Raw genomic sequence first — 20,726 nt, forward strand, 5'->3', positions numbered from 1 at the left:
ACTGTTATTTGCCAAAATATTTTTACTTTGCATAATTTTATCTGATAAATTTTCTGATTCAGTTTGAGTGCAAATAACTTAAAATGCTTTATTGATAAAACTATAAATAAAATTTTCAAAGTAAACTATGACACAATCAAAGTCGATCACTGTTGGGTCTGCTTGGCACGAAGCTTCTGTAAGGTTTTCTGTGAAGAGATGGGAGAAAAACATTCTTTTAACTTAAATTCAGGAAGTTCCTGCAGCTCCAAGAAGCCTATGTATGATTAAAGCGCTTCACCTTGTGGAACTCCTTAGCTTTCAGTCTGTTTTTTGCATAATCTTCCTGTCGACTCTTCGAGGCTTTCCGATGCTTCACCTCCTCCAGCTGCTCATACAGCCTGCGGAACAAAATTATTTTGATCTGGTAAATTACACTTCTGTTTAAACTACCTGAATAACTCCAAATATTATTTGACTACCTTTGAGTTCTCTGGTGCATCTTGGAAAGATTACGTCTCCTTTGCTCCAGCGTGCAGATCTTCATGTCATCCAGCTTCTTCTGTTCGGAATCACTCACTGAGAGAAAATAGCAAAATGTCATCGTTACACACCATCACAACATAATCAGACTCGATACAAGCAGTGAAGTGAGTAAAAAATAAATTAAAAAAATTATTTAGGGGACATTAGCCAATTCTAGCTAGTGACTGTTTCCATCAATTACCATCATCCCAGTCATTTAGTCAGCAAACTCATCCACTGGGCTTTCTCTGCACCAGATAAAGGACTCAGACCTTGAAACTTGGCCCACACACATTCTCATCCATTTCACTGAACACTGGAGCTCCTCAGGGTTATCTGCAGAGTCCCTTCCTTACCTACTGTACACCTCTGATTGCAGACCTGTTCATTTATCCAACATCATTATGTTGATGACACAGATGTTTCTGGGCTAATCTCAAGTGAAGAGGAGTCCGTATATGGAGACAGGTAGAGCGACAATCAGCACAGTGTTCAGTTTGCACCACTAAGACTATGGGGGGAAAGCAAAACAGACTCAGACCCACTGATGGAGAGTAAAGTCCTTCCAGAGAACCTGCCATAATAAAGTGGGCACATCAGAGGACATTTGGGAGGAACAACTGCTCATTTCTTTCTACAGTGCGACAGTTGAGTCTGTTGTAATGCACCGCTTACCAGTGTGGTATGCAGGCTGTTCTGTAGCAGACAAACAGGCACTGTGAGGAGTGGTGAGAACAGCAGAAAACAAAAAATATAAATGGCCCTACCTGGCGGATACTCAAACAAGCACAAAACATCAGGGAGTGCTCTCACCATCTGAACTGTTGCACTCTAGCAGAGGATAGAGATCAACCAAAACCCACACCTCAAGGCTCAGAGACCGGTCCTTTCCAAACACCATCTGTGTCACTTACATGCACCAATAAATGTCTGCACTGATAATTGACTCATGCTGCTATTTATAGCTTACTTGTTGTATTTTTTATTTATTATTGCTCTATTTGCAATGACAAAGCTATTTGGTTCTAAAGAATGCAGGTTTAACACATTTCCACATTAAATTTTTCAAACATAGAGGCTTCTTTAATATGCACTACATAAGCTGGTATAAACCTGCGTGCTGCCTCAAACCAGGCGCCTCATCTATAATAAAAAGACATACCATTGAAGATTAAGCTATCCAGCAGTGTATGAAATGATTAAAATGAGCCAGTAAAAACATCTGGAACTATTATCATTTGTGGATGATCCAGACCTCCTGCATGGCTTCCTGGACAGGCAGTGGAGCACCTTCTCTAACAGACTGATTCAGCTCCACTGTCATAAGGACAGGAAATATCTCACATGACATACCCTCACTCTCTATAATATAATTATCTCTCAGGCAGAAGCATCTGGCAGATTTCATGCAACCACTGTAATAGAATAATTTCCCTAATGCAGGATGAAGTAATTCTCATTTTTATTCTGGTGGTACCTGGTGGAAGAAGCTGGGGGGGTTTCTGCTGCTTGATGAAACCAGATTCCTCCATCTGTTGTGGGGCCTGTTCTCCCTTTGACTTTGTACTGGCCTTGTGTAGAGGTTCTGGTTTAGTTTTTGTGTTACAGGTCACTGGTTGACATGTGTTCGCTTTAGCTTGCTCACTTCCTTCTGGTAGCACTTGGAGCTCACGTTGAGTTTTAGCAAGAGCAGCTTTGGCCTTGATTTCCTTCACCCTGTGGTTGGATCTCTGGAGCAGAGCTGCAAGTTTCTGCTGGTTGACATCTGGCTGGTCTCTGCACGGACCCCACTGAAACTCTAGGACTGTCACTGGAAAGAGGGAAGGAAGTAACGGTCAGGTTTATAAAGTTTTGGCTTAAAAATGATGTAATGTTAGGAGAGAAAATATGTATATCAGTCCCTTGACGTCTGTACTACAAAGCGATTCAAAGTACTACGGTATATTGCTTTTTGATGATTAACAAAAACTGTAGACCATCTTAGAGCCCCTTAATACCAGCACAATGAGGTCTGAGGGATCCTCCAGAAGGAATCATCCTGTGACATATTTGATCAGTAGTCCGTGATCTGTAATATCAATTATAACCTGATCTGGAGCACTTATCCTGCAGCATAAGTTACCATGGCGATGTACCCTAGTAAGACATGAACGACTTTACATTTAAAACTCAGAGTTTAACCTGAAGTTACCTCCCTGAGCTCAGAGTCCTGCTTCGTTGTTCAGGCCTATGGTTTTCCCACAATTCACCAGTTTGACTCTGTTATATTTCAGGCAGATATATTCCACTTGCTTTACCTGGATGTGTTTGGCTGTCGTACTCTGGAGTCTCCTCAGGTATCAACGTAGATTCTGCACCCTACAAGTAAATGTTAATGTTTAGAGATGAGAAAGTAACCTGAATGAAAACTCAGTCACGTCACTTCTGAACAGTCACCTCCATCTCTTGGCCTTTCTGCCCTTCCTCACCCCTTCCATCTGGATTCTTGATTACCCAAGCTCCCTCTTCCTCTGAGCTGGTGGACTCCTGGTCCTGCAGTGTAGAGTCTGTCAGGCTCACCAGTGTGATCTCAGACTGCTCCAGGATCCCCTTCTCTTTGGCTGCTTCCTAATAAACAACGAGTTATAAAAATAGGTAAAGCTAACTTAAAACACCAGAAATAACAGTTTTTACTAAAATGGTCAACTTTGAAAAAGCACAGTTAAAGTAACAAATCACAGATTCATACCAGTATCTTATCAGAGACAGGAGAAACATTCCTCAGATTTGGACCGTGACCACACTTGATCTCTTCGGCACTGATTGAATCCGCGCCTCCAAGCCTTTCCTCTACCCGTGACACACCCAAAGCAGGTGTCTCATCACACATGGATAAATTTGACAGAATCTCAGCTGTTTGCTCAACATCTGCCCTCACGGTGGGAGATACTATCAGAACAGACTCCTGGGGATGGCATTGGGTGGTAATGAGCTGGGAGAAGGATTCATGTAAGGTGGAGGAAACTGCGGGGCTGCGGTTTGGCTCCTCCGTTCGAAGACGCTCTGGTGATGGCTCGGACTCCACAGAAGAAAGATCAGAGTGCGAAATGACCTCTACAGGTGTGGTAACACTGCATTCCCTGGTGGCTGGATGCACGTCAGGAAAATTGTGCACGCTGTGCTCAGGCTGGTGAAAGGTGATGGAGAGGTCTGCTGTTTCGTTTTGGGTGACCTCTGCCAAAAGGGGGTGGAATGAATCTGAACCTGCAAACTCTAAAAATGGTGAAAAACAATCTTTCATTAGGAGTAGCACCTTATCTCATGGAGTCTCACTTTAACTCCTCACATACTAACACCTGTTCATTGGAGTGATGATTTATTTCGCTGGGCACCCTTAAGCAAACCCAGACCAGGCCTTTTTCCTAAACCTGACTTCGGCCAGGTTTAGGAAAAAGCACAAGCATAAGAAGGGAGCTGCCACCTCACCTCCTTGCTTATGCACTTTTAACATAATTTTCAACTTTCTAATAACCAGTTAATAAATGGATTATCTTGATTGCTACTGTAAAGTGTCACCACAGATGACTGACCCCAGTAAAGTCTTACGTGAATATTTTGCACCACACCTTCAGCTCTGCCTGAGTCCATGTCTGTTGAACTGGTTTGATTCTGCGTTGTCGGATCCTGTGGATGTGGGCTCATAGCTGGGACAGAGGCACTGTGTGATGAGGCCTCGGGAGGCAGCGCTGGATATGATGGGACCCGGATGTCAGCTGAGACACCAAGAGTCACACGATTTCTTTTACCTGCAAACAAATGAATGACACGTCAAACTTCATGGTGGACATGCTTATGAAGACAGCTGGTTTGTATGAGACTGTTTATAGAAGATGAATTAAGTCCCATAATTTAATGGTCCTGTTTTTTAAGCCTCAAGTTGGCTGTTTTTCTACAAATCACCATCTCTGTGTTCTGAAACTGGGTGAGGGGTGGAGCTCACAGATACCAAGATGTGGCAGTGATCATCCAAAAGCATACTCTGCATTACTGTTGTTTCTGACTTTAATGGGGGCCATTATTTACAAAATGCTCGTGTTTAACTTCAACTGAAGTGGAAACTTGTAAATGAGACAAAAACTCACAATTGGAAGAATTCAAGCTAAAGTTGTTCAGCAAACTAATATTTGGTCATTTTCCCTGAAAAAGATTATTAAAAATCACATTTCTACGTAGTGTTTTTTTAAAAACTTACTTTCATGCCATAATTTTCAGGTTCTGAAAATAAATCATTGTAACCTGATGCCAGGTATTGATTGTACTAGTTCTCGTCCAGTTGGCTATTAGGGGCAATGACTGCAGTCACACAAGGGGAAAACCTTGATTTATGTTTTGCAAAAATACACCATTAGATCTAGAAACTAGGTCCATCTTTTATATACAGCATATTATATGAGCTCTACATATCCTGCTATAAAATTACTGATATATTTAGTTATTTTCACTGCACTGTAGCTAAGAATGTGATATTAGGTTTCACTCACTTTCCCTGATATTCAGCCATTAATTGATAAATTCAGTCAAATGATCATTTTACCTGAGCTTCCACTGTGCTGTTCTGCAGACTCGTCCAGCTCTCCTACCAGGGGTCTCATCTGGCTCTCATCGGGAGCTTCATCTAACCATGAGGTCGACTGCTGCGTCTCCATCCGACCCATCATATGACCTGCATAAAGGTCTCGCCCGCCGCTCAACCAGTGAGAGCTGGACTGATGGGAGAGCCGACCAATCATCCGACTCAGTGTGGAATCCCATCCATCTTGACCCACACTTGGGGAGAACAGCTGGCCCGGAGAGTGACCAAGCATTGATGAGTGAGCTGACGGATGACCAACAAGCTGCTCCAGGGCCGAATCCCTCTGCTCGGTAACGAGGCAGGATGACCGGTCTGCCAGCTGACCAATCAGAGGCCGGAAAGAATCCTGCTCATGATCGTCAACCAGTAATGAGGCTCCAGCAGAGAACTCGCCCACTTTGGGATCCACTTGATTGTGCACTTCCTGCAACGATAACAGGGGAAAAAAAAGAAAAAAAAAGAAGAAGTCAAATTCTTCTAAATCTACTTTCCACTTTTTTTTGCAATTTAGAGACTAGCTAGAACATAATAGAACAGAATAGCCCTATATTGTCATTGTAGATGTACAACTCCAATTCCAATCAAGTTGGGATGTTGTGTACTTTTTCAACCTATATTTAGTTGAATACACTACGAAGACAAGACATCTGATGTTCAAACTGATAAACGTTATTGTTGTTTTGCAAATCTTCACTCATTTTGAATTTGATGCCTGCAACACGTTCAAAGAAGCTAGGACCGGGGCAGCAAAAGACTGGGAAAGTTGAGGAATGTTCAAAAAACACTTGTTTTGAAGAGGTTAATTTGAAACGGGTGTTTGTCATGATTGGGTACAAAAAAGAGCATACCCAAAAGGTTCTGTCGCTCACAAGCAAGGATGGGGCGAGGTTCACCGCTTTGTGAACAAATGCATGGGCAAATAGTCCAGCAGTTTAAGAACAATGTTTCTCAATGTACAATTGCAAGGAATCTGGGGGTTTCATCATCTACTGTCTACAATATCATCAAAGATACAGAAAACCTGGAGAAAACTCTGCACATAAGGCCAAATACCAACACTGAATGCCCGTGACCTTTGATCCCTCGGGCAGCACTGCATTAAAAACCAACATCATTCTGTAAAGGATATTACCACATGGCCTCAGGAATACTTCAGAAAACCATTGTCAGTTAACACAGTTTGTAGCTTCATCTACAAGTACAAGTTAAAACTCTACTAATTCAACTCTAAAATCTGATTGATATAGTCTGCTGCTACAAGTAACACTGAAGCTCCAAACTACAAAGCTAGTGGGTGATGTTACTGGATATGTCCGTCCTTTGTCCAGTCTGTTTACTACCAGAGGAGTCTGAGCCCAACGGGCCATTACAAGCAAGACATTTAGCTGGTTTTGAGGTACTTCCCGTTTCAAGTGCAGAGTCTATGTTTATCTTTTATATACAGCTTAATACTCATAATTTGTGTTTGGGTTACAACATGTGCATGCCCACAGACTCACTGAGCTCAGTTCAAGTGTAGAAACCATCATGAAATGTACTTTAACTTAGTTCACTTCAGGTTCATTATGTTTACATCATCACTCAGGGTATTCAAATATCGATAACAGTTGTTACAAAGAGCTTCAAAGGACTCTAGTATAACAGCTTAAAACTGAATCACTGACCAGGCCTCTCGTCTCCGTTCCTGCTGCGTCTGAGAGAAGAGACTGGCGTCGTGCAGAGCTTTCATCCTCCCCTCTTCTCTCCAAGACTCGAAACAAAGACTGCTGAGAAACTGAAGCGCTGTGTTCTTCCATATGTGAGCCTTCACTGTCTAAAGATCAACAAAGGAATAAAACACTGTGCTATCAGACAGCCTTTGTCACATCTCAGCATCTTATCACACCATGTCTTAACACTCCTACCTAAACTATCAAGGTGAAGACAGAGCATCGCCTTCAAATAAACATGTCCATTTTGTACCTGTTTTCCCAGCAGAGCTGAGGGAGAGGTCAAGTTCCCGTGTATATTTGTCTATAATTTGTTGGATACTGCTGTCACTGAACATCGAGTCCACAGACAGACCAGGAGGGCCAGTCGCTGAGTTTTCCTTAACACAGAAGCTCTCACCAGACAGACAGGAGACGTGTTGTAAATCTGCTCCACCTTCTTGTTGATCAGTGCGTTTATGGAGGACAGATTTATCTAAAGAAGAAGAAGAAGAACCAGGTCAGCACATTAGAAGTATAGCAAAGTCAGAAACACAATGCAAAATAAGAAATAAAAATACAGTGAAATGAATCTAAACCAAGTACTTTTGAAATTCCTAAACCTACCCAAGTAAGTTTTCTGCCAAAACCTTTTATTAATCTCATGATTAATAATAAAAATTAAAATGAACATTTCTTGTGTGTCAATAACCTTACTCTGTCCCTGCTTCCCCGTTTCCCCCTGCTTTTCTTTCACTAAAGCACCAAAATGCCCCAGTTTAGATGTGTAAACCTGCCCCATCAGAGACTCATGCTGTGGCTTCTGATGTGAGCAGCCAAAAAAATGAAATGATTCAGACCATGGCAAAGTCCTCCACACTACAATCACAGACTTCTCCAGCCCTTAAAAATATTATTAATATTTTAATAATAATAAAATGTGAAAAATAATCATTTGGGTACGTGGACATGAATCAGTACGTTAAAAGCTGCAGCTATAACAAGAACTGCTGTGAGACTGTGATGGTCAGTTGTAACAAAGTCGTCTTATTAGGCCATTTTAAAGAAGGAGAAGTTTAAACGGCTTCTTTCAGACAGAAAATGAAATTATGAGCTGCACAAAGACCCAGAATCATGCAAAGTTACTTTAAAATCCAAGAATAGTAATCTGGAAGTGGGAATGAGCAGAACAGGTTCACTTTAAAGTTTAAGGCATAAGTCCATGCAAATGCACAGCAGCACACAGCTGTAACATATAAATAACATGCTCCCTTATAATCCTTACAGTTTAACCATATTATCCGTTTAATCATGAAGAACTACCCCAGTATCTGCTGGATCATCTGATTTAAAGCTGCACAGACATGTCACCTACACACCTGGCTGTTCCTCACCGGTGTTTACATTCTGCTCTGGGTCAGTAGTTATGTAGCTTCCGGTGGAGATGGTAGTAGAAGAGAAGCTGTCAGACCCAGGAGGCCTGTTTGGAGACTGACACAAAATAAACTGTCATGGCATCTTATCTTGTTATAGAGATAAACACACTCTGGACACACATTCATACAGTTGAACATATTGAGGCATTTTGAAATGAAAGCACACACAAACTTATGTTTTGAATATTTAATGCATTTGTATATATGAGCATCCTGACCAGCAGTGATGTACTCAACAAAAGACCAAACCCCTGAAGAATCACTTACTTTAACAGGAAACCCCACCTAAACACTAACACTGAAGCTCCAAAATACAAAGTTAGGGGGAAATGTTACTGTGGGGATGTCCGTCTTTTGTCCATCTGTTTACTACCAGAGGAGTCTCCCCCTACTGGCCATTACAGAAAGACACTGAGGTACTTCATGTTTCAAGTTCAGAATCTTTTTATCTTTTATATACAGGATAACACTCATACAAATGGACAGTGAAGACCTCTTTCCATTTGTAGAGAGACAACTTAAATTTGTGTTTGGGTTATAACATGTACCGACTCATACATAGACCTGGTGTTACGCAGACTCACTGAGCTCAGTTCAAGTGTAGAAACCATCATGAAATGTATTTTAATTTAATACAATTCAGGTTTATTATGTTTACATCATCGCTCAGTGGAAGGAAGGAAAGAAGAAAGACAAACACAAACCATTCACTCATCACAGGCAGACGAACACACACGCACGCACGCACACACACACACGCAGCTTCTCAAACATAATCACAGGCTGAGGCAGATGCTGCCCAAGCACTCAGATTTGGCTATTTTTCATCATTGATCCACATCATCATGTGAACCTCAGAGGGTATTAAAATATACATAACAGTATGCACTGACATTTACTTCCTGCATATTAAAACTGCTCCTTCCCTTGTAGCTTTCTAACCCACTATTGGCTACATGAGCTTTCCAGGGGAGGAAAGAGCAGTGATAAACACTATATGAACACTGGGAAAATTGTCACTGGACTGGTTACCTCTGTGGGGGATCTGTAGCTCGTCACTGCAGGACCAGAGAAATCTGCTCCTCTCCCAGAGTCTGAGGAAAGGGGGGACTTTTTTCTTGGGACTGAATCTAGAAAACAGTGTTTCCACGTCAAGAAATCTTTAATTTCCCTGAATTCAGTGGTACCATTTTTTCCCTATGTTAAATCTTCTCTACCCACCAGAGATGGAGGATTCTGGAGATGCTCCTGCCTCTGTCAGTAGCAGTCTCTCTCTCCAGAGGCTGGATCTCCCTGAACTTGTCCCTGAGCTGGATAATCTTTCAGAGATCTTCTGTCCACTGCTGAACTCCGAGGTTGTCTGCAGAGTCCTGTCAGAAGCCATAGAGGAGTCGTACTCCTCCTGCTGATCCCAGCGTTCAATGTGTGAAGGAACTGTCACACCATTGTCTGGGCCTACAGCTAAAACAAATAAATAAGTCGGTGTTATACATGCAGGAGATGAAACTGCCCGATATTCACGTCTTACTGCAGCTGAGCAGACCTGCGAGTTGGCTGGCATCGACCGGAGTCTCCACCTCTTGAATAGCACTGAGCTCGTGCTGTTCAGTCATCATCTCCAAGAAGCCCAGCCTGAGGCGTGTCACAGGGGGCTTTGCTGCTCGTGGAGGGTGGAGGTGTCCTGAGTGGAGGACTGATGTCAGGCCAGGTCCGGCAGCAGCATCACTCTGAACTTTAAAGCACAAGAGAAACAACCAGTCAGAAATATGGACAAAAAAAAATGTGTACTGTTTCATTTTTAAAAACAATGCATTACTCTACATTTTATTTTAATGCCAGTGACCTCGCTCTGCAACTTTACATGCTCACACTTGAGTTCATGTTATCCCTAAACACTACCACTTTGCAATAAAAGCACTTACAATTGATTGTGGAATATCTAGGAGAGGAATTTTCACAAACTGACTTGCTGTAATCCCATTACAGTAGACTGCATGGCTAGGTACTTGTTTTTATTGAAGCCCAGGTTTATTAGGACAGTTTTAAAGTTGAGAAACAACAATGACAACATTCAAAAAACACAAAGCCTGAATTTAAAGATGAAGATATAGTGTCCCGTCCTGGACTCTAACGAAGATAGACAAGACAAGATTCCACTTTTACTTTTGCAGAAAAGCTGGAAAACGCTTTTGGGAAAACGTTCTCGTGCCCAAAATGTTCTTTGAGCACCAGACACAAATTTAAGGATCCATCCATCCATCCATTCACTTCCGCTTATCCTTTTCAGGGTCGCGGGGGGCGCTGGAGCCTATCCCAGCTGTCATAGGGCGAGAGGCGGGGTACACCCTGGACAGGTCGCCAGTCTGTCGCAGGGCCAACACACAGGGACAGACAACCATTCACACTCACATTCACACCTAGTGACAATTTAGGTTATCCAATTAACCTATCCCCACAAGCTGCATGTCTTTGGACGGTGGGAGGAAGCCGGAGTACCCGGAGGGAACCCACGCAAACACGGGGAGAACATGCAAACTCCACACAGAAAGACCCCGGCCTGATGTTGGAATTGAACTCAGGACCTTCTTGCTGTGCGGCAACAGTGCTAACCACCGTGCCACCGTGCTGCCCCCAAATTTAAGGATTTGTAATTAATTGTTCATCTCTGTTTTTAAAGAAGACAAAATTAAACTGTTAAGAAAAAAGAAAGAGAACCTGACTGTGAAACACTGACGGGGGCTTTATAATATCTGACATTCTGCCTTGAATCTGCACAGGAGAAAAATCAGAAGGTTTTGAAACATAAGGCAAACAAAAGCAACATTTCCGTTGCATTAATTAAGGACAGGGTTCATACGCCTTTTCAGGGTCAAATTCAAGCACTTTTTAAGCACTTTCAAGGTCCCTTTTCAAGCCTTTAAGAATGCACAAGCATCTACTTAAAATCTATTGAATTTATCATCCGTGATATTATTATGTACAATCCCAATGTATTTTGTTCATCTGCATTAAATAAACAGGCAGCCTTAAAGTATGAAATAATCATATATAAATACACATAAATGTGTGTACTGTCTGAGTGGCTGATTGTGCCCCACAGGCCTCAGTGTGAGCTTGAAGACATTTATAATGTTTAAGTAGTTTAATGTGTAGGAGCTGACGATAAACACATTTTGAATGAAAGCCGGGGAACTTTGGTAGCACAGAAACAAGTGGCTATTCTTTGTGACTATATGGATCACTCGTATTACCATTATTTCACCCAAAGGCACCAAGTTAATACTTTAAAAAAACTGCTGTAATACAAACAAATATAAACAGTACTTGGTGACAACTTTGCTTTTAGCCTTTAACCCTCTGGTGTCCAGGGTATAATTGGCCGTTTTTGACTACTTTTGATTTGGCCTCTATATTTCACCTTTACCTTTCCACCTATATTTCAGCACAATTGATCTAAATTCAGACATAATTTAAAATATGAGTAGAAAGTGATATTTTTGACTGTAAAAACCACAAGCATGTTTAAGGAATAATTTCCATAACTTGAAATGCAAATAGAAACTGTACATTCTTAAAAAATATGCACAAGTTTTGCAAACAAAGTTATATGGTACTATTTACCTAAAAATGCAGCCAAGGCTCAGGCGTTTTTCATATAACCATTTCAAACTATTTACAGAACAATCAGGTGCTCTGCGTCAAATAAGGCGGCACACAAATTATTTATGCAACTCCAAAAAATAGTTTGTGTCCACTATAACACAGATGAGAACAGCACAGGGATAAACCTGCAGGTCTGACAGCAGGTGTGTCACTCAGCGTTTACACTGCAATCTGCCTTTAGTGGTTTTTTTGCAGCAACTGTGACATTAACTAGTAGAACTAACACACAAAACAACAACCACACACTAACTACACAAGACAACACACTAACTTGAGACTCCAAACACGGTAAACGTCACAAATCTCTCACGTATCAAAACTCTCTCTCTCTCGCCGGTCACTCCTAAAACTTCCCCCTCTTCCCAAACGATCAAATGCCACATGTTGCCATATCATTTTTTGATTGGTCGACATGGTACATTTTTCCACCAATAGGGAAGGAGTGTTTTTTTCTTTTTTCACTCACAAGCTTTCACTTGAGTAAATTAACTCACATTACTGCCAAGTAATGTTAGCCAAGTTCACAGCATATACCATAATAGCGCTGCCACACTGCATCACTCTCAGTGCATTTCAATCATTTCTCCAGCGAGTTTGATAGCTAGCAAAATAATAATAATAATTTTAAAAAATTGCATGTGTAACGTACACGTACTGGAAAATTATTTACTAGGATTCACCTATCATGCGACTGGAGAGTGCCAACTCCGCCATTGTCGTTTTCCATCAAACACTCATTACAACAGCAACCTACAGGTATGTTAGCGCACTCATCCCCGACTGTTAGAGGGAGGGGCGGGGTCACACGTCGAAACAGACGCAAGGCAGCCAGGCGGGGAAATTTTGCTTTTACATTTTGCGACTCATTTTATTTCTCTATCTGATAAGAAAACTATTCAATCAGATAATTATTTGTTGTGAATGAAATACAGTTACACTTTCAAGCACTTTTAAGCACCACATCTGAAATTCAAGCACTTTTCAAACCTTGAAAAAGACAACATTAAAATTCAAGTATTTTCAAGGAGTTCAAGCACCCGTACGAACCCTTTAAGGAATAAAGATCAGTGGTTTGTAATAGTGCTTGTTAACTTAAGAACGATCGTTATTATTGTTTACTTCATTCAGTCATGTGCATTTGTCCCAGAAATCATTTTGACAAAAATATCTCCATTCTCAACATGTCAGCTACCTGTTTGACTGCTGTTGGATGGATGTTGTTCAGAGGAGCTGTCGCGATCTTGAGGGTCCTCTAGGTGTGATAAAGTTCCTCCATTAGACTCCTCTATGGCCTTGAGCAGGGATGCAAGTAACTGGAGGCGATTCTGATTAATGTTCTCCGAAACCGCAGTTTCACCATCAGGCCGAGAAACTGGCTATAGGTGAGAAAAAGTCATCAGGATGGTTCATTTCTCACATGTTCTTTCACTCTTAAACATTTAAGCTGATGGTGTTTTTTGGCACTCTGCTTTTCAGTCTTTGTTTCTACGCAATCCTTTCTTAAAACTATGATTTTTTTTTTACTGCAAAATAACTGCTTTAACAGTCCTCTCACTTACTTGTGCATCGGTATTAATCAGAGCCTGCAATGTCTCCTTTTGTCTCCTCATCTGCACCATCTCCAAGTCCTGTCTCCGCCTCTCCTCTTCCTGTTGCCTTTGCTGCAGCATCAGTGCCTCCCTCTGCTCTAGTACTCGCCTCTGGGCCTCCTGCAACTCTTGTCTTTGTCTCTCCATGTTGTCCTCTCCAACGCTCAGGGATCCAGTGCTCCGAGAGGCCTCTGCCTCAGCCAGAGCATAACCTGAAAGTGGAGCTGTAACCTCTGCGATGGTCGATTTCATGACTTTGAAGGGTTCAGAGGATGGCTGCACTGGGATGCTGCTAGAGTGATGTTCTGTGAATCGTTTACAAGGCAGCTTCTCTTTGGTGACTGACAGCGGTCTCATTCTCTCTGGAAGGTGCTCTGTTACTTTCTCCATTATGCTGTCAGTCAGCCAAGACGTGTCATTTAGTCTCTGGTATCTCAGACTGTCTGAGTCAGATTCAACATCATCTGGCAGCGGTTTGGAAGCCAGACTAAAACCAGATAGGCTCGGAGGGGACGTTAATGTGTCAGATTCTTCTGTGGAAACATCCTCAGAGGTTTGTGGCAATTCATGATTATACACAGGCACTGCATGAGCCTGGGGAGGAGCCTGGGGAGGAGCCTGGGGAGGAGCCTGGGGAGTCTGCAGAGGGGGGTGGAGAGGAGCATGGGAAGTATTCAGCGGGGGATGGAGAGGAGCCTGCAAAGGGCCCCAGGGAGCGTGGAGAGGAGCATGGAGAGGAGCCGGCGCAGCTTGCAGACAACCTGGATGACGAACACACTGTGTACTGTTTGGAGGTGGATGAGCAAGGCCTGGAGGCACAACAGGAGGTAGTAATGAAGTGGCAGTCATGTTGTAACGAATCTGTAGAGCTTGTTGGTATTCCTCCAGGCGCTGGCGAGCCACTTTCACTCTTTGGTGGATTCTAAAATTTAAAAAAAACAAAACAACAACAACATCAAAGGCATTAAAGTTATGTAAACTCAGAATCACAAACTGGCCCAAACAGATTTATTCATCACACCTGTTTTGCTCTAACAACCGCTGCTGGTATTCTCTGATCCTTTTGCTATGGTCGTCCTTATCTGCAGGAGGAACTACCTGTGAAGATCAAACACAAAGGAAGGGATTACTCATACAGCCTGGAAAACCCCTCACAGAAGACAATGGTGGAGGACAAAACCTTGAATTTCCACAGTTCACATTACTAGTTTTTGACCAGTCCCTCCCAAGTGTGTGTGAATCTGTTAGATTTATTTTCTCAACTTAATTTTTCTCTTCTTATCTGGAAAATATCCCATCTAAGCTGTATTTGATTCTCTGTCCTGGATTGTCATAAATCATCACTAATATAATCTTCTCAGGCTCTGGCTATGACGGGGTGGGCAACTGGTAATGAACTAATCATTTGATTCAGGTGTGTTGACCCAGGGTGATATCTAAAACCTGCAGGACACCGGCCCTTGAGGCCTGGAGTTCCCCCGCCCCTGGGCTATGAGCACAGAAGCTCCACCTACATGTTAATCAAACCTGTTTGTGAGAGGCAGCCAATCAGAAGAATTGCTCAAATGAGGAGGAGCTAAAGTAGCTTGCTTCAAAGTCAGGATGTCATGAGGGAAAACACATGCAACAATGTGAAGATTATTTTGAACTGTAAATCAGGCAAGAGCAAATTATACATAATACGTTGGTCAACTTTAAGCAAAAAACAACAAATAACAACTGAACATGTTTCTCAGACTAAAGTAATATTAGACCCAAGGAGGTTAAGCATCAGAAGATGTTAACCGCATGTATAACATCCATGACATATTTTGCATCTTCGCTATTATGAGCATGTCAAGATTAATCCAATAAATAGAATTTTCAATAGCCATTAAAAAAACCTGATAACAGGAAAATTGAATGGAGGTTTGACAGTTGGATTAGAGACCTACCTCATTGGCTAAATTAGGGGTGATAGAGATGACATCGTGGTCATGGACTGGCACTTCTGGTTGGTTAATGGTTTCTTCCTGGGTCACGGCAGCCTTCAGTCGTTCTTTCTCCTGCTGAGCTTCAAGCAGCATCTGCTCCAACTTGGCCTTCTGGTCTTCCAGCTCCTGCAGCAAAAACATCTGCTGCTGCTTCTCCCTTTCAAGCTCCGCTTCCTGGGCAGGAAAAAAAAAAGAGGCTTAAAAAGTGATGCTACTAGATGCAAACTCAGATTTGAGCTACGTTTTAGTTTAGAAGATAAAATTTTAGCTGCATCAGGTGTGTTACTGTTAATTCAAAGCTAGTCCCTGGTAAAATCTTTATCACCTCCTCTCCAAAAATCACCAGCAGGAATTCACAACAAGCCCACAATGAGTTTCTCAGCAAAACCTGGTTCTAACCAGTCAGTGAACTGGTGATGAAGTACTGGGACAACAATGAAACAAGTGCTTACAATATAGAGAAGATCTGTTCGATCAACAATGGTCTGCTGCAGTGTCAAAATTCTGGGACAGAATAGAGAAGGGGGGCACAGAAAATCAAACAAGAGGGGGGCACAGAGCAGTAGTCTCGCATACTTTGTACACCGCCTCCATCTGACTACAGAGCTCCCTGCAGGCATGCTCGGATTTTAGCGGACAGTGAACGTGCCATCTCTGCAGGACTAGAAAACCAGCTCCCAACCATCGCGGGACACAGAGTACAGACATTTAAGTTTTTTACTCTCAATATTAACTCCTCCCATCTAAGTGAAAAGTCTCACAGAAATTAAAATGAACACGTACCCGTTTCTTTCGCTCTTCTTCAAACTCTTGGATTCTATTGGCCAGAGCAGCAGGAAACTGAGTATCTGAAGCTGATGATGGCAGCGGCGTTTTCTCTGATGCTGGTTGAGTTCAGAAAAAAATCCACAAGATTATAACCTTGTAATAAACATTTGTACTTTTTTAAACTGTTAAAATAATATTAATAGTTTTATTAATATTTATGTAGATTGTTCTTACAGCTGATCACAGTCACTGATTACCTGGTGGAGACCGGTCAGCCTCCTGGGGCTCGGTGGGGGTCCATTCGTCTTTTCCTCCGCTGATCAGAGAGCCTGTTTCGATCGTCATGTCACGCTCTGGGATCTGATCTCGGATGATCGTTGGGGAATCAGCAGCAGAGCTGCGACTGCTGTGGTCAATCCACTGGTTCCTTTGGCTCCTGATACGATCCAGGAGCCTCTTCAATGCCCGTTGAGGAGCAGGTTTCTGGGAAACCACTGCAAACAAAGAAAAACTCAAGGAAATTACATCAAGGTTTCAACATTCATGCTACATTCTGGGCCAGAAGGTTTTTTATTTCTCAGAATTTGACATAATTCATACAATACACTTCAGTAAGCTATTATCTGACAACTGATCTTATTATAAACTGCACAAGAATGACTTGAGTTTTTAAATCTGGTGCTTCTGGTCACCTTCAGCTGATGTTTCCTGCTCAGTGCTTCCAGGTTCCTGCTCTGTGTCATGTTGTGCATTTTCTGTTTCAGGTGTTGTGATTTCATCCACTGTGACATCCAGCTCTTGATCTTGGCTGGTTGTGGAGTGGGCTGGAAGAGGCTCAGGTGCCAGCTGGACCACCAGGTCACCTTTAACCCCTGTAACAATTAACAAAGTTTAGAGGCTTCAGAGCAACTTCAGTGCCCATTTCTGGCCAACTTTGTTTCTCTGGTTTTAAGAACATGTATGAATACTGAAAACCCGGATTTGCTACAAAATACACGATGAAGAGTCCTTACTCCTCTCTCCAGTGTACATGTCCTCAAAGGCGAACTCCATCTCCCTCTGGAAGTCTTCTCTCATTTCCTGTCTCTTATAGAGAGGCTGGAAGATCTGAGGAGGCATCTGCGACACCTGCTGCCTCCTCCTGAGCAGATCTGTCTGCTGCATGTGTTCCAGTTCAACCAACAAACGCTCATGATCCTAAAGGAGGCCATTAAACACCGATCAGGCACTTCATATGACCAAAAAGTAAACAGTTCTCATCTCTTCTTACAGCTAAACAAGTTAAATGCAAGCCTATCAAACATGTTAAAGTACTACATTTTTTAAACATGTAATGAAAGTGCAACCTCCACAAGAATTTCTTTATTCTGGCATGTAAGTGACTAGGTTAATTAGTCGCCAGGTTAACAGGCAAGTTGTACCTGCATGAGCTGTTCCTTCCTCAGAGCCTGCCTCCCTCTGAGACGAGCCTTCTCCAGCTGCTCTTCTCTCCTCCTCATTTCCTCTGTCTCCAAGTCCTGCTGTCTTTTCGCATGTAGCTCAGCTTCCTCGTGGGCATTTGGCTGATTAGGCAGATCGATTAGATAACTCTGACAAATCGCGCTGGTAAATACAAACAAAAATCAGAGGGTGTTTTACCTGGTTTATGTCCACCTCTCTGTCCACTGTACTCTTGGCCATGTGGTAATGTGTGGTAGCGAAAGCACTCACATCCGATCTCCTTACGAAACGTGGCTTTTTGGGACTGATGTTCTGCTTCAAGGAGAGAAGACAAGGTTACCTTGACTTTCATTTAGCTTTACTTTCATTTGATATTCAGGATTTGGAAACGTTCAGGAAATTATTATCACTGTTTGGGAAAATCACCTGAACAGGGTTTGGGAGAGGCAGTGGAAGGCTAGCCACCTTTGCTGATCTTTCCTTTTCTGCCAGTAATGCCTTCTTCCTGGCATTGACAACTCTACAGAACAGTGAAGCCACAGGTTTAATGATCAGTTCATTCTGATTAAATTTAAACACATAAACATCTGAAAATTCTTGTGATGACGCTCACTGGTTTTGCTTCTCATGGTCTTTAAGCCTCTGTGATTTGAGCTCCTTCAGCGCTTCTCGATAACGCTCCTCTGCTTTGACGTGATTCTCCTCCTCCCTCTGAGCTATGGCTGCCAAGTCGGGTTCCTTGAACAACAAGTTTAGCCACGAAAAATAAATATCATATGGACAAGGGTTAACAAGAATCAAATATCAACATGGTGCAGTGTATTCTGCCATTTCTAAACAATTCAAATACTACTAAAGTGTCCTAGTGCAAAAGACTGAAGCACGCTAGACTACTATTACTCTGCTTCTTCCTTAAGCAGATTGAACATTAATATTTTGTTTTCTCACAGAGTGAAAAAACCCAACCTAAGTTGGAGCTCTAGCTCGGGGACATAATTTATTTGACAAAAGTCATTCAAAGTTTAAACTTTTAGTAACATAATCAGTCTTTCAATAGCTTCTATGTTTTTTTCCCAAAGTTTAAATTGAGCTTTTATTAAAAGTTGACATTTCTCCTTCATTCTGCAGACACGATAGGATGACATCACTAACTGCTGATTTCCGTTCTAGTCTTTTAAAAAAAAATAGTTTCATGCACAGGTCTTATCCTTTCAGCGTACAAATGATAAAACATACCAAACTTTTTGTCCACTTTCAACTGAGAAGACACATTGTAAAATTTCAGTTGAGAATTGGAAATGCAGGATGTCTCTCTCTCTCTCTCCTGCAATTACTTCCATATAATAAAGACTAAGGTTGTGAAAAATTAGTATGTGGTCAAGCAGCTGGTGCAATGATACACTCAAAATGTCTTAGTTGGATACACAACAACTAGAACGTAGCAAAGAGTATTCGGTGGAGGTTTTTTCCCCAAAGGATGACAAAATATTTTTCTTTGGATTTTGGACTGTCACTGTTACTTTGATCTGTGGATTTCAGTATTCATGACAACTTAAAAATATTTTTATAAATTAAATAATTAAAATAATAGCAAATATATATAATTATATATTTATATGAAGCTTGCTTTACATGATTTATCTAACTGTCTTAAACAGATGAATCTTCTCGGGAAGTTTAAGACATTTTCTAACTAATTTCAGACATTTTAATGACCCACAGAAACCCTGTGGACACTGCACTGATGTGGCTCAAAATTTGGTTTCATACATTCTTTTTATTCTTTCATAATCCCCGTTTTAGTGTCTCTAATTTTAACTATTTTAGCCTTACGTTTTCTTTTGCATTCCTGTGCCCCTGGCCGAGCAGCTGGAGACTCTCCTGGTATAACCTCTGCAGCCTCTGGAGCTTTTCCCTCTGCTGTTGCTCCCACTCCTTCCTCAGCTCCCGCTCAAGTTGTTGCAGCTCATACTGTCGCCTCTGCTCAACATCTTGGCGGATCTGCTGTGCAATGTACCGGTGCTGCTCCCGCACCTGTGTGTCAACACAAAACACACACTCAGTGTGCATATATCACGCAGAACTATGCACATGGCATAGTGACAGTAGGTTACAGTGATGACCAACTTAATTATCTTCATCACGTCATCTGTCAACAGAAAAAAATGGATGCAATACAAAAGATAAATCTTGGCCACTAATACCAGCAAATCTAATCTTATTTGAAAAAATAAATAAATAAATAAAAATGTGTCAGCAAACTTCATAGCAGAATACTTTGTGAACTTTAGGTCCTTCACTGGTTAGTTACATACGAGACTTTACAGCTTCATCATGCTAAAAGAAATACTACGCGAATACCCTGAAACTGTCTGCCTTTGTTTATTCATGTGTCAAAGCAACTTTCGGAGACAGAACAGACCGATCAGACTTCAAAAAAATGACTGTACGCACATAAAAAGACAGATCTTTTACACATGCAAGTAAAATTTAATGTAGGCTGAAGTTATGAACTCATGTGAGCCTTAATATAGTGTTTATCAGACAGAAACAGGGGTTCAAGTAAGCACTGGCGCTTCATCGGAAAACATCCCACAGGTGCTGGAAATCAGGGACCTAAAGTGAAGCAGAAAGCCATAACACCGCCTTATTACCTGCTGTATCCGCAGTTTTCTCCTCCTTTCCTGCTCCTCTCGTATCATCCGAGCCTCTTCGTTGGGACTCGGTCTTAATCTGGACACTTTTCTCTTCATTTTGGAGCACTTCACTGGCGGACATTTCCCCCCAAAAAGCAAACAGCAGGTTGCGGTTCAGCTAGCGGCGACGGCTAATGTTTGCACGCTTCACTTTGTTCGCCGGCATAAAGGTTCCGTAGGACAACTTAAACTTGAAACAAGTGTTTACTATACAAGCAATTACCAGGCAGGACGCTTAAAGTGCTGTTTATTATCCGAAATCCATGCCAACCCAAAAAACGGACGTTTTTGTTTTTTTCTTTGTCCTAAACGTCACATCCGGTAGTTTAAACTGCCCGCCGTGTCTTTGCCGTCCAC

At 41.9% G+C, this 20,726-nt stretch overlaps 1 protein-coding gene across 5 annotated transcripts; it reads right to left on the minus strand.

Moving 5' to 3' along the window:
- Positions 1 to 4: 4 nt before the first annotated feature.
- cep295 (centrosomal protein 295) lies at positions 5 to 20,668 on the minus strand. Of its 5 annotated transcripts, XM_085379703.1 has the most exons (29): positions 20,328 to 20,667; positions 19,507 to 19,707; positions 18,287 to 18,411; positions 18,100 to 18,193; positions 17,872 to 17,988; positions 17,655 to 17,795; positions 17,247 to 17,430; positions 16,926 to 17,105; positions 16,491 to 16,727; positions 16,249 to 16,349; positions 15,423 to 15,639; positions 14,514 to 14,586; positions 13,463 to 14,414; positions 13,096 to 13,279; positions 9,784 to 9,972; positions 9,462 to 9,701; positions 9,273 to 9,370; positions 8,184 to 8,295; positions 7,079 to 7,300; positions 6,781 to 6,929; positions 5,078 to 5,540; positions 4,110 to 4,289; positions 3,233 to 3,756; positions 2,941 to 3,111; positions 2,802 to 2,862; positions 1,982 to 2,314; positions 462 to 558; positions 281 to 380; positions 5 to 188 (listed from the first exon to the last, which is right to left on the minus strand). In XM_085379703.1, the coding sequence occupies exons 1-29, from the start codon at positions 20,424 to 20,426 to the stop codon at positions 147 to 149; spliced, it is 5,886 nt and encodes a 1,961-aa protein (XP_085235829.1). In that variant the 5' UTR covers positions 20,427 to 20,667; the 3' UTR covers positions 5 to 146. The 5 variants fall into 5 exon arrangements, with proteins under 5 accessions (XP_085235829.1, XP_085235831.1, XP_085235830.1 ...); XM_085379705.1 differs by lacking the exons at positions 5 to 188; positions 281 to 380; positions 462 to 558 and adding exons at positions 582 to 1,078; positions 1,180 to 1,220; XM_085379704.1 differs by lacking the exons at positions 5 to 188; positions 281 to 380; positions 462 to 558 and adding an exon at positions 582 to 1,220.
- Between the last annotated feature and the right edge of the window lie 58 nt (positions 20,669 to 20,726).

Source organism: Rhamphochromis longiceps, linkage group LG14 (genome assembly GCF_057381845.1).
Source record: "Rhamphochromis longiceps isolate RC_006_pf linkage group LG14, R_longiceps_female_GT1.1, whole genome shotgun sequence".
Classification (NCBI taxonomy): Eukaryota; Metazoa; Chordata; class Actinopteri; order Cichliformes; family Cichlidae; genus Rhamphochromis; species Rhamphochromis longiceps.